At 41.7% G+C, this 14,216-nt stretch overlaps 1 protein-coding gene and 1 pseudogene across 8 annotated transcripts in view; both read left to right on the forward strand.

The window, feature by feature from the left end:
* ZNF28 (zinc finger protein 28) overlaps positions 1-8,295 on the forward strand; it is a 36,242-nt gene extending 27,947 nt beyond the window's left edge. For 6 of the 8 annotated variants that reach the window (XM_073016029.1, XM_073016024.1, XM_073016027.1 and 3 more), the window contains 2 exons: positions 1,128-1,254; positions 6,073-8,295. In XM_073016029.1, the coding sequence (XP_072872130.1) occupies positions 1,128-1,254; positions 6,073-8,087 (2,142 nt within the window). In that variant the 3' untranslated portion in view covers positions 8,088-8,295. Of the gene's footprint in view, positions 1-1,127; positions 1,255-3,967; positions 4,086-6,072 lie in introns of those variants that run through there. The other 2 variants (XM_073016031.1, XM_073016030.1) reach the window with 2 other exon arrangements.
* LOC119623011 (uncharacterized) lies at positions 8,179-12,041 on the forward strand (annotated as a pseudogene).
* The last annotated feature ends 2,175 nt before the right edge of the window (positions 12,042-14,216 follow it).

Here is a 14,216-nt window from a genome sequence, read left to right on the forward strand (position 1 = left end):
CTGCCTCTGCGCACGCCTGCATTCCTGCAGATATCTGAACATTCCTCCAGGTCAGGCAGGTGAAAGGTGATTGCCTCCTCTAGGATGGGGCATTTCCTGTTTTCTTAGATCCGACAAGATTCCCCCCTGCCCCCGACTGCCAGTGTCCTTTTCCAGCAAGATGAGATCCCTCTTCAGTTAAACAAAATTTGCTACTTTTTATATTTTTAAAAACTTTATATATGTATATACACATCCCCACACACGTGCACACATATATACAGACAAATACATATATACACACGTATATATTTTGAAAATCTGGGACAAATGACAACCCTTGGTATTAACATCTAGTTTTTTGTGTCTCTCTGTAGGTTTTATTATTTTGTGAACCTATATATACACAATTATTTTTGTACTTTGAGTAATTTTGTTTTCATGTACTTTATTTTATTTTGAGACGGGGTCTCGCTTTGTTGCCCAGGTGTCAGTTCCCTGGCAGGATCGTAGCTCATTGCAGCCTCCACCCTCAGGGTCAAGCCATCCTTCCTCCTTAGCCTTCCAAGTAGCTGAGACCACAGGTGCCTCAAACCATGCCCAGCTAACGTTTTTTATTTTTTTTATTTTTTTGAGATGGAGTTTCTGTTGCCCGGGCTGGAGTGCAGTGATGCGATCTGGGATCACTGCAACCTCTGCCTCCCCGGATCAAGTGATTCTCCTGCCTCAGCCTCCGGCGTAGCTGGGATTACAGGCATGTGACACTGTGCCCAGCCTATCTTTTACTGTGGACATTGTCATCTTTTAAGACATCAGTCGTGCTCTCTCTCATCTAGATAATGAATGTCACTTGGTGTGTCCATAAAAGTTCCAAACATTTTTATAACAGGAACCCAACATTGATTTTTCATTTGTTTATTTCTTGTATTTCTCACAAACATAAGAATTTCATACTGAACGTGTGCCTTGACTTCTTCCAAAACTATAATAAAGACATCATGCGGTGAAAAATCCCTTCCTCGGATTTGTCAGAACATTCACTACAACTAAATCCATGCTTTCCCCTCTCTCTCTTTTCGTCTTCTCATTTTCGGTACAGATGAGAACTCCTCCCATAACCATTTGCTTAAAATGTGTTTTCATTCCAGGGTCTCTTGACATTCAGGGATGTGGCCATAGAATTCTCTCAGGAGGAGTGGAAATGCCTGGACCCTGCTCAGAGGACTCTATACAGAGACGTGATGTTGGAGAATTATAGGAACCTGGTCTCCCTGGGTGAGGATAACTTCCCTCCTGGGGATGTGCCCTTGTGTATCTTTGCATTTTCTCTTGTTGCTTCTTGGAAGCCACGTACTTACTTGACTAAAATGGAAGTCTTATTGATTTTGACATGAAAAGCTTCATGATGCCAAAAACACACCACTGCACTCCAGCCCAGGTGACAGAGCAAGACTCTGTCTCAAAAAACAAAAACAAATCGTATGGCAGACTTTAAACATATCCCGTTTCCTGTTTGCTTTTTTTGTGCTTTCAATTCGGTAGTTCTTGGAAGAGAGCTTGATGTCCACATATTACATATTGCAATGCTCCCTCAGCATTCAGAATGAAGCAGTCAGTAGAGGAATTTGTGAAATATTTTCCTAGATCCATCTGTAATGTCTTCTTTCCTACTGAAACATAGGGCTGGGACTCTAGAAAAGCTCCAGCACGTCATGGTCCTTTCTTTTGATAAGCAGGAGTCTCTTTCTGACCTGCTGTCTCCATGTTGGAGCAAGGGAAAGAGCCCTGGACCGTGGAGAGTGAAGTGAAAATAGCAACAAAATCCAGCTGGGTGGGAATGTATTACAGGTGTAAAGGCAGGTAACAGCTCAGATGGGCAGAGTGGAAGCTCCACCTTCCAGTAATGTGTGGGGAAACTCTCTGCAAGTGGGAGAATTCTGTGGGAAAAGGAAAATTTCAATCCTCGTATCTTTGAAAGGGCATCTTTCTTTGCACCTGCTTATCTGTCTGCTCTGTCTTTCTTTCTATTGTTTCTTTCTTTGTTTATCACACAGTCTCACTCTGTGGCCCAGGCTACAGTGCAGTGGTACGATTTTAGCTAACTGCAGCCTCTGGCTCCTGGACTCAAAGCATTCTTGTGCCCCAGATTCCTGAGTAGCTGGAACTGCAGGCTCTCACCACCATTCCCAGCTAAATTTTGTGTTTTTAGTAGAGACGGTGTTTTACCATGTTGGGTAGGCTGGTTTCAAACTTGTGATCTCAAGTGATCCACCTGCCTCAGAATCCCAAAGCACTGGGATTACAGGTGCGAGCTGCCATGCCTGACCATTGTTATTATTTTAAATAGTTTTGTCTTTTAGTTCTTTAGATATTTGGTCAGAGGTTATTGTTGCGGGTATGTTAAACATCTTAAAGTTATAGCATAACAAAAAAAGTTAAAATTTCCATAACCTGGATGTGTGCAGTGGCTCACACCTGTAATCCCAGCACTTTGGGAGGCCATGGTGGGCAGATCACCTGAGGTGAGGAGTTCAAAACCAGCCTGGCTAACATGTTGAAACTTGGTCTCTACTAAAATTGCAAAAATTAGCCAGGCGTGGTGGTGGGTGACTGTAATCCCAGCTACTTAGGAGGCTGAGGAAGGACAGCCTGTTGAATCTGGAAGGTAGCAGTTGCAGTGAGCCGAGATTGCACCATTGCACTCTAGCATGGGAGACAGAGCGAAACTCCATTTCAAAAAGAGAAAAAAAAAAAAATTCCATAACCTGCAAAAACTACTTCTCCACTGGAACTTTTTTTTTTTATTTATGTCAGAATTATTTCTGTATGTTGCATTTTCATTAACATATGTACAGCGCTTTTTTGCCTTTTATTTTAAATAATGTGAAAAAAAGTTTAGTTATGAAGAAGAGGTATACATATGCCAGTTTCTGTATCTGTCTTTTTATTAATTACTTTATGTATTTATGAGACAGAGTTTTGCTCTTGTCACCCAGGGTAAAATACAATGCTGCAATCTCAGCTCACTGGAACCTCTGCCTCTCAGGTACAACCAATTCTCCTGCCTCAGCCTCCTGAGTAGCTGGGATTACAGGCGTGCCCCACCACGTCCATGTACTTTTGTATTTTTAGTAGAGACAAGGTTTCTTTTTGTTGCCCAGGCTGGTCTCAAACTCCCCACCTCAGGTGATCTGTCTGGTTCGTCCTCGCAGAGTGCTGGGATTACAGGCATGAACCACCACACCTGGACTATCTGTCTTTTTTTTCACATTTACTGGAGAACTTTATTTATTTATTTATATTATTATTATTATTATTGAGACAGAGTCTCACTCTGTCGCCCAGGCTGGAGTACAGTGGTGTGATCTCAGCTCACTGCAACCTCTGCCTTCTGGGTTCAAGCAATTTTCCTTCCTCAGCCTCTTGAGTAGCTGTGACTACAGGCGTGCGTCACTACACCTAGCTAATTTTTGTATTTTTAGTAGAGACGGGGTTTCACCGTGTTGGCTGGTCAGGATAGTCTCGATCTCCTGACCTTGTGATCTGCCCCCCTCAGCCTCCCAAAATGCTGGGATTACTGGTGTGAACCACCACACCCAGCCTGGAGAACTTTATATAGACTTGTGGGTTGGCGTTACTCTTGTTTTTTTGTTTGTTTTGAGACGGAGTCTCACTCATTTCCCAGGCTGGAGTGTAATGGTGCGTTCTCGGCTCACTGCAAGCTCCACCTCCTGGGTTCACACCTGCCTCAGCCTCCCGAGTAGCTGGAACTACAAGTGCCTGCCACCACATCCGGCTAATTTTTTGTATTTTTGTAGAGACAGGATTTCACCGTGTAAGCCAGGATGGTCTCGATCTCCTGACCTTGTGATCTGCCCACCTCGGCCTCCCAACATGCTGGGATTACAGGCGTGAGCCACCGCACCTGACCTGGAGTTACTCTTTAGCCTTCTTTCATTTCTTTTTTTTGTTTGTTTCTTTGAGACAGAGTTTCGGTCTGTAACCCAGGCTAAAGTGCAGTGGTGTCATCTTGGCTCACTGCAACCTCCACTTCCCAGGTTCAAGCAATTCTCCTGCCTCAGCTTTCCAAGTAGCTGGGACTACAGGTGAGTACCAACACGCCAGGCTAGTTTTTTGTGTTTTTTTTAGTAGAGATGGAGTTTCAGCTTGTTACTCAGGATGGTCTCAATCTCCTGACTTCGTGATCCTCCCTCGTCAGCCTCCCAAAATGCTGGGATTACTGGCGTGAGCCTCTGCACCTGACCTGTCTCAAGGTTTTTAAAACATGTTAGTGCTAGTAGATGGCTTCAAGTATTGCAAATTTTACAGTACAGACTCTTCACTTGCTTTGTTTCATTAGATTTGTCACCTTCAGTGATGTTCATGATAAGATGCTGTTTTTTCTGTCTCTGTCATTTCACTGTCCTGTTAGAAATAGCTTAGAGTGGCCAGCCGCAGTATCTCACTTTTCTAATCCCAGCACTTTTAGAGACCAAGGTAGGTAGATCGCTTGAGGTCAGGAGTTTGAGACCAGTCTGGCCAACATGTTGAAACATTGAATGTACTAAATGCCAAAAATGGGCCAGGTGCAGTGGCTCACACCTGTAATCCCAGCACTTTGGGAGGCTGCGATGGGTTGATCACTTGAGGTCGGGAGTTCGAGACAAGCCTGGCCCATATGGTGAAACCCCGTCTGTGCTAAAAATGCAAAAATTAGCTGTGTATGGTGGCGTGCACACCTGTAATCCCAGCTACTTGGGAGATTGAGGCAGGAGAATCCCTTGAACCTGGGAGGTGGCGGTTGCAGCCTAGCCAACATGGTGAAACCCCATCTCTATTAAAAATTGCAAAAATTAGCCAGGCATGGTGGCGTGTGCCTGTAATCCCAGGTGCTCAGGACCTAAGGCAAGAGACTCATATGGACCCCGGCGCGGAGGTTGCATTAAGCCAAGATCATGCCATTGCACTCCACCCTGGGTGACAGAGTGAGACTCTATCTCAAAAAAATAAAAATACATAAAATTTAAAAAAATGTCCCAGCATGCCTGTTCCACATGGATATACGTAATTTTGTAACAGTTATTCAGAAAAATACCATATTAACATTTTCTTTTTTTTGAGATGGACTCTCACTCTGTCACCCAGGGTGGAGTGCAGTGGTGTGATCTCAACTCACCATAATCATTGGCTCCCCAGTTGAAGCGATTATCCTACCTCAGCCTCCCAAGTTGCTGGAATTACAGTCGCCTGCGACCACGCTTGGCTAGTTTTTGCATTTTTAGTACAGACGGGGTTTCTCCACGTTGGCCAGGCTGGTCAAACTCCTGACCTGAGGTGATCTGCCTGCCTCCGCCTCTGGAAGTACTGGGATTACAGGCATGAGCCACCATGCCCTACCTTTTTTCTTTTTTCTTTTTCTTTTTTTTTTGTTGAGATGGAGGCTCATTTTGTCACCTGGGCTGGAGTGTAGTGGTGTAATATTGGCTCACTGAAACCTTTGCCTTTTGGCTTTTAATGCAATTCTTGTGAAACAGCCTTCGGAATAGCTGGGAGTACAGATGCAGGCCACCATACCTGGCTAATTTTTGTAATCTTTTGTTATCTTGTCAGTGCTATGATTGTTTGACAATACAGAATTTCCATTGATTTTTATCCTTACAACAGCATGTTGTGGATTATTTACCAGTATGGTATATTGAGTGATTCTTTAGCATTTATTTGTATACACTAAATATGCTGTAAATATGAAGATATATATTTTTATATTTTGATGTGACAGTGATGTGTTTTTTTGCAAACTGATACACTTTAGGGTCACAGTGGAAAAACACTCCTTTCTTTAGACTCACACATGTTTGTGCCCTGTCAGTGTCTTGTCATGATATTGGGAATAGGCTTCTGTAGAAATGATTTGAAGTACATGTAATTGCCCTTTATTTATTAAAGAATCTTACTGCTTTTGTGTTCATAAGCATTGAAGATCATGTTTGAGAAGTTTAAAATAAGTATTGTTTTTCGTGTCATTTTTACACATTTCAGTATTATTTACCATCTGTACTTAATTGGAAACCTATTGGTGTTTAAATTTTGTAGATATCTCTTCCAAAAGCATGTTGAAGACGTTGTCATCAACAGGGCAAGGCAATACAGAAGTCATCCTCACCGGGACATTGGAAAGACAAGCAAGTCATCACACTGGAGATTTTTGCTTCCAGAAAATTGAGAAAGACATTCATGCCTTCGAGTTGCAGTGGAAAGAAGATGAAACAAATGGTCATGCAGCACCCATGACAGAAATCAAAGAGTTGACTGGTAATACAGACCGACATGATCAAAGGCATGCTGGAAACAAGCCTATTAAAGATCAGCTTGGATCAAGCTTTCATTCACATCTGCCTGAACTGCACATATTTCAGCTTGAAGGGAAAATTGATAATCAAGTTGTGAAATCTTTCAACGATGCTTCCTCAGTTTCAACATCCCAAAGAATTTCTTGTAGGCCCAAAACCCGTATTTCTAATAAGTATGGAAATAATTCCCTCCATTCTTCATTACTCACACAAAAATGGGAAGTACACATGAGAGAAAAATCTTTCCATTGTATAGAGAGTGGCAAATCCTTTAATTGTAGCTCACTTTTTAAAAAACATCAGATAATCCACTTAGAAGGGAGACAATGTAAATGTGATATATGTGGGAAGGTCTTTAATCAGAAGCGATACCTTGCATGCCATCGTAGATGTCACATTGGTGAGAAACCTTACAAGTGTAATGAGTGTGGTAAGACCTTTGGTCACAATTCATCCCTCTTCATTAACAAGGCACTTCATACAGGTGATAAACCTTATAAATGTGAAGAATGTGACAAAGTTTTCAGTCGCAAATCACATCTTGAAGCACAGAAGATAATTTATACTGGAGAGAAAACATACAAATGTAAGGTTTGTGACAAAGCTTTCACGTGTAATTCATATCTGGCAAAACATACTGTAATTCACACTGGAGAGAAACCTTACAAGTGTGATGAATGTGGCAAGGTTTTTAATCGACTATCAACCCTTTCACGCCATCGTAGACTTCATACTGGAGAGAAACCTTTTGAATGTGAAGAATGTGACAAAGTTTTCAGCCACAAATCATACCTTGAAAGACATAAGAGGATTCATACTGGAGAGAAACCATACAAATGTAAAGTTTGTGACAAGGCTTTTGCATGTAATTCATACCTGGGAAAACATAGTATAATTCACACTGGAGAGAAACCTTACAAGTGTAATGAATGTGGCAAGGTTTTTAATCAACAATCAACTCTTGCACGCCATCGTAGGCTTCATACTGGAGAGAAACCATGTAAATGTGAAGACTGTGACAAATATTTCAGGTGCAAATCACACCTTGAAAGACATAGGAGGATTCATACTGGAGAGAAACCATACAAATGTAAGGTGTGTGACAAGGCTTTCCGGAGTGATTCATGCATTACAGAACATCAGAGAGTTCATACTGGAGAGAAACCTTACACATATAATGAATGTGGCAAGGTTTTTAGTACAAAAGCAAACCTTGCATGTCATCATAAACTTCATACTGCAGAGAAACCTTACAAATGTGAAGAATGTGAGAAAGTTTTCAGTCGTAAATCACACCTGGAAAGACACAGGAGGATTCATACTGGAGAGAAACCATACAAATGTAAGGATTGTGACAAGGCTTTCCGGAGGGATTCACACCTGGCACAACATCAGAGAGTTCACACTGGAGAGAAACCTTACAAGTGTAATGAGTGTGGCAAAACCTTCCGTCAGACATCATCCCTTATAATCCATCGTAGGCTTCATACTGGAGAGAAACCTTACAAGTGTAATGAGTGCGGCAAGACCTTCAGTCAGATGTCATCCCTTGTATACCATCATAGACTTCATAGTGGAGAGAAACCTTACAAGTGTAATGAATGTGGCAAAGTTTTCAATCAACAAGCACACCTTGCACAGCATCAGAGAGTTCATACTGGAGAGAAACCTTACAAGTGTAATGAGTGCGGCAAGACTTTCAGTCAGATGTCAAACCTTGTATACCATCGTAGACTTCATAGTGGAGAGAAACCTTAAAAGTGTAATGAGAGTGGCAACACCTTCCATCACAATTAAACCCTTGTAAGTCATAAAGCCATTCGTGCTGGAGGGAAACCTTACAAGTGTAATGAATGTGGCAAGGTTTTTAATCAAAAAGCAACCCTTGCACGTCATCGTAGACTTCATACTGGAGAGAACTTTACAGATGGGAAGAATGTGACAAAGTTTTCAGTCGCAAATCAAATCTTGAAACACATAAGAAAATCCATACTGAAGAGAAACCACACAGATGTAAGGTTTGTGACAAGATTTTCACATATAATTCATACCTGGCAAAACATCCTAGAATTCACACTGGAGAGAAACCTTAGGAGTGTAATGAATGTGGCAACACCTTTGGTCAAAATTCACACCTTGTAATTCAAAAGACAATTCATACTGGAGAGAAACCTTACAAGTGGAATGAATGTGGCATGGTTTTTAATCAACTATCACACCTTGCAAGTCATCATAGACTTCATACTGCAGAGAAATCTTAAAAATGTGAAGACTGTGACAAAGTTTTCAGTCGCAAATCACAGCTTGAAAGGATAATTCATACTGGAGAAAAACCATACTAATGTAAGGTTTGTAACAAGGCTTTTGGGAGTGATTCACACCGGCAAAACATACCAGAATTAACACTGGAGAGAAACCTTACAAGTGCAATGAGTGTGGCAAAGTCTTTAGTGGGCAGTCACCACTTATTCACCATCAAGCAATCCATAGTATACAGAAAGTTAACTACTGTAATGATTGTCACAAAGTTTTCAGTAATGCTACAATCATTACAAATCATTGGAGAATGCATAATGAAGAGAGAACTTACAAGTGTAATAAATGTGGCAAATTTTTCAGACATTGTTCATATCTTGCAGTTCTTTGTCAAACTCATGCTGGAGAGAAACCTTATAAATGTCATGATTGTGGCAAGGTCCTCAGTCAAGTTTCATCCTACGCAAAACATAGGAGAATTCATACAGGAGAGAAACCTCACACATGTGATGATTGTGGCAAAGCCTTTACTTCACGTTCACATCTCCATTGGCATCAGGAAATCCATACTGGACAGAAATCTTACAAATGTCATCAGTGTGGTAAGGTCTTCAGTCTGAGGTCACTCCTTACAGAACATCGGAAAATTCATTTTGGAGACAGTTATTTCAGATGTGATGAGTATAGCAAACCATCAAGCGTTAATTGACATTACAGTCAAACAAGCATTGACCTGAGTTTGAGTTGGCTTAACATTGAGTTCAAGCATTAGTTGACATTAAACTGTTTATGTTAAGAGGATTGGGCTGGGTGCTGTGGCTCATGCCTGTAATGCCAGCACTTTGAGAGGCCAAGACAGGTAGCTCACTGGAGGTTAAAAGTTTGAGAACAGCTTGGCCAACAGATGGGAGCCACTTTTCCGGCCTGTATTTTCATTTCTTTTTTTTTTTTTTTTTTTTTTGAGATGGAGTCTTGCTCTGTCACCCAGGTTGGAGTGCAGTGGCATGATCTCGGCTCACTGCAACCTCCGCCTCCCAGGTTCAAGTGATTCTCCTGTCTCAGTCTCCAAGTAACTGGGACTACAAGTGCGTGCCACCATGCCTGGGTAATTCTTTGTATTTTTAGTAGAGACTGGGTTTCACCGTGTTTGCCTGGATGATCTTGATTTTCTGACCTTATGATCCACTTGCCTCCACCTCCCAAAGTGCCGAGATTATAAGTGTGGGCCACCGTGACTGGCCTGTTTTTTGTTTTCTTAACAAAAAGTTATATGGATTTCTATGGGTATTGTATTGAATCTAAATCACATTTGGTTATGTAATCATTGAACAATACTAATTTTTCCAATCGATATGGGTTGTGTATGTATTTATACATGTTTTTAATCATTTTGATCAATGTTTGTAGATTTCAAGGTACAAGCTTCTCACCTTTATGTTTATTCCTAAATGTTTCTTACTTTAAGCTCTTTAGCAAATGGAAGTGGTTTTAATTTTCTTTTAAAATTATTTATTGTTGATGTATGGAAATTCAACTAATTTTTGGTGCTGTTATTCTATTCTGCAAATACACTGAATGTGTTCCAGTTGTACTTTGGTTGACTCTGTGATTTTCTTCACAGAAGATCATGCCGTCTACAAACAAATAGAGTTTTACTTCTTTCTTTCTGATTCGGATGAGTTTGATTTCTTTTGCTATTTCATTGCTCTGGCTAGGACAGCCAGTATTGATTGAATAGAAGGGGTGAGAGCATTCTTGCATCATGTGAGATCCTACAGGAAAAGCATTCCATTTTCCCTGATTGATTGTTTCCGCTGTGGTCATTTCATGGATTGTCTTTGTATTGTTGAGGTAAATTTCCTTCTTTATCTATTTTGCTTAGGATTTCCATGATGACTGGATGTTGAATTTTGTGAAATGCTTTTTCTCCATGTATTGAGATGATGTGGTTTCCATCTTTCATTCTGTTCAAGTGGAATATCACATTGAATTGCTTGAATATGTTGAACCATCCTTACATCTCAGAAATAAGTGGCACTTGAATATCTACAATCCTTTTTATATCGTCTTGAATACAGTTTGTTAGTACAAGGGGTCTTCAAGAAGTTCATGAAAAATACATATTATGAGAAAATTGTGCATGACGTCACATTTTTTTGCACCAAAATAAAATGGTACAAATTTGTTATGTGTAAACAGGGTCTAGTTTGAGGCACTCAGAAGGGTAAGATGAGTTTGAAAAGAGACTCCATCAAAGCAATGTAAATTCTGCTGAAATTGAAAGAAGAAGAAACGTCAAATTTACAATGAGACCAGATGCAGTGGCTCAGGCCTGTAATCCCAGCACTTTCAGAGATCAAGACAGGTAGGTCACGTGAGCCCTGGTATTCAAGACCAGCCTGGACAGAATGGTGAAACCCCTTCTTTACAAAAAATACAAAAATTAGCTGGGCATGGTGGCACATGCCTGCTGGTTCAGCTTCTCTGGAGTTTGTAGTGGGAGAGTGGCTTGAGCCCAGGAGGTAGAGGCTGCAGGGAGCCATGATCATGCCACTGCACTCCAGCTTGGGTGACAGAGTGAGATAGTGTCTCAAGAAATGAATATGGTAAAGTTTGGGTAGAGGGACAATTAAATCATTGATGCTTTATGAAAAGGTTATGGGAACGATGCCCAAAAGAAATCACTAGTTTGTAAATGGATAACTCATTTTAAGTTGGGACAAGACAATGTTGAAAGTGATGCATGGAGTGGCAGGTAGACCATTCACATCAGTTTTACAGACAAAAATCTTGTTTGTGCTGCGATGAAGAGGACTGACAGCTAACAGCAGAAAGAATAGTCAGGAGTTTGAGACCAGCCTGGATAACATGCTGAATCCCCATCCCTACTAAAAATGCAACAATTAGCTGGTCATGGTGGTGGCCACCTGTAATCTGAGCTACTCGGGGGGCTGAGACATGAGAATCGCTTCAATCCAGGAGGCGGACGTTGCAATGAGTCGAGATCGTGCACCTGCACTCCAGCTGGGGAACAGAGCAAAACTCTGTCTCAAAATAAAATAAAATAAAATAAATATAATAAAACTGCTTCTCAAATAAGCTTTGGTAGAATCTTAAGGGGTCACATCATTGTTTTCCAACTATGATATGTGTTGAAAAAATTTCTTCTTTGACCGCACATTTTATTAGATTTTTTTTTAACCATTATAAATGGTTTTTCTCTGAAATTTATTGTGTTCAGGTTACATTGAGGACTGCATGCTTTCTAGTCTGTATCATCTATTGGAAACATTTTCTGGTACCTGATAAATGATTTTAGTTTGTTTCAATGTGTACTTGATAAAGATATCACGGAACTTTTTTCTTTATGCTAACATCAAAATTTAGTTCTAGTGGCCATGTTTCCATTTTATTTCTTTATGTCATCTGATTAAATGGTGAGCTGTGAGCTTCTAAGTCATCGTTCCCCTCATGTTCCTCTGGTCCATAATATTTGCAGATGTTGAAGGATGGGCTGGATTGACCTGGAACCTTGTTCCACCGGAGCCCATATGTTCATGAAGAAAACATTTGCTCAGATCTCCTTTGTACAGCAGCTTCCTTTTCAGTGTTTTAAACACCTATAGCTATGTGTTCACAATTGTGTTTATTTTGAACGTTTCACAATCATTTTTCTGGGAAAATAATTACATGTTTAGGATTCGTGCCATCAGAACCTTAGACATTGAAAGAGACATTTCATTTGCTCAGGTATATAAAATGGTACTGAAATGTTTTCCTTTTTTTTGAGACAAGAATGTCACTCTGTCACCCATACTTGAGTGCAGGGACACGATCTTGGCTCACTGCACCCTCCACCTCCCAGGCCCAGTGATCCACCTTAGTCAGCCTCCCAGATAACTGAGACCACAGATGCACTCCACCACACCAGGCCAATTTTTTGTACTTTTGGTAGGAATGGGGTTTTACCAAGTCTCCCAGGTTGGTTTCAAACTCCTGGGCTCAATGGTCTACCCACTCCAGCCTCCCAAAATGCTGCAATTACAGGGTTAGCCACCGTGCCCGGCCCATTGTGGAATTTTCTAGAGAAGGTGGTGAAGTGTCTCCTGCTCGGAACAACTGACACAACCTGTAATGTACAGGTGGGGAATAAGACCAGAAAAGCTCAGTCAGAGTGACACTGACCCCTGAAATACTTCGCCAAATAGTGTGTGGCTTTTCCTGTAGGAGAGGGTAATGCTCAGGTGTAATTTGAATTTTAAATGGATTCCTGTCCTCCCAAAATGTAAAAAACACAAATACCGGAATAGAAAAAAAAGGGGATTAGACTCAAGTCGTCTTGAACCTATTCTTGTCTCTGTCCACACAAACTGCTTTTCCTAATCTCATCTCACAGCTTTAACCCACCTACACGGCTCCATGTCCCCTGCAGGTTTCTTCCCTGAGCTCTACAATCCTGTGTCCTGTTGTCTCCTCAGCTCTCTGCTGGAACATCAAACTGGCATCTCCACATTCACGTGCCCATAAATGACTTACTAAACTCCCAAACACATTCCCGTACAGTCCTACAGATCTCAGATGAGGGTGACTGTGTACTTCCGGGGACTTAGCCAAACTTGACAGCATGTATTTTACGTATGGGAGATAAATTACATTATTTGTAAGTGTTGTCATTTATAATGTAAAGAGAAAGTTGCATGTATACATAAAAGGAGTGAGAAAATACATCATTTCCAACATTCTTTAGAGGTGTGGGGGAAAAATGTTTCAAGACCTCATCCCTACGGATCTGTGCTCCCAGGACCCCTCTAACCTCATCTCCTGCCTGCGTCCTCCTCGCTTTCTCTGCTCCAGCCCTGCAGGCCTCTTTCCTTTTTCTGGGACTGAGGTTTCTTCCGTCTCAGAGCCTTCACCTGTGCTGTCCCTCTGCCTAGGACTCTGTGGCCACTGAGCTGCAAGTGACAAGCAGCGTTTCTTCCCCAAGTCTTTGTTCTGACATCACTTTTACTATAGAGAACTTTATGTTCTCCCACAGCCCCCCATTTGTCATGACAGCTCCACCTTCACCCCCACCTCTGGTCCATGTTGCCTGTTCCATGTGATTCTTTTTGCTCCTTCACGGTTCACTGGATCCTGGTGAGGACAAGTCTCTAAGCAGGGAGCAGAGCCAGAAGGTGGGGCTGTGCTGGGCTGGCACCCTCTGAGTGGAACTCAACCATGACTTTACATTGGGGTTCTCAGGCATTTTGCAAATACATCTTTTATGCTGTTTTATCAGAGATTGCTATTTTCACAGTATGGGACCCACCCTCAACAATACCTACAATGACACAGGTGATTCTCATCTGTCTCCAGCATTGAATGTCAAGGCAGTTTCCTCCATCTTGAGAGCTGAGATCAGCCTGTGATCCACAGGGAGGTGAGGACGCTGTGGTCTGCATGGGGTTTGGTTAGGGCCAGATCTCTGCCCTGAAGGTCTCTCTCCTGCTGCAGCGTGTGTGTGGACTTTTCCAGGAGGGGAGCAAGATCTGAAAACGGGTCAAGGTTACCCTTGTAGATCTTCCCGTGACACGTTCTTATCTCTGCATGATCTCTGGGACAGTGGGCAGCAGAGGACCGTCCGTCTCCAGG

The sequence above is a fragment of the Chlorocebus sabaeus genome, chromosome 6 (genome assembly GCF_047675955.1).
Source record: "Chlorocebus sabaeus isolate Y175 chromosome 6, mChlSab1.0.hap1, whole genome shotgun sequence".
Lineage (NCBI taxonomy): Eukaryota > Metazoa > Chordata > Mammalia > Primates > Cercopithecidae > Chlorocebus > Chlorocebus sabaeus.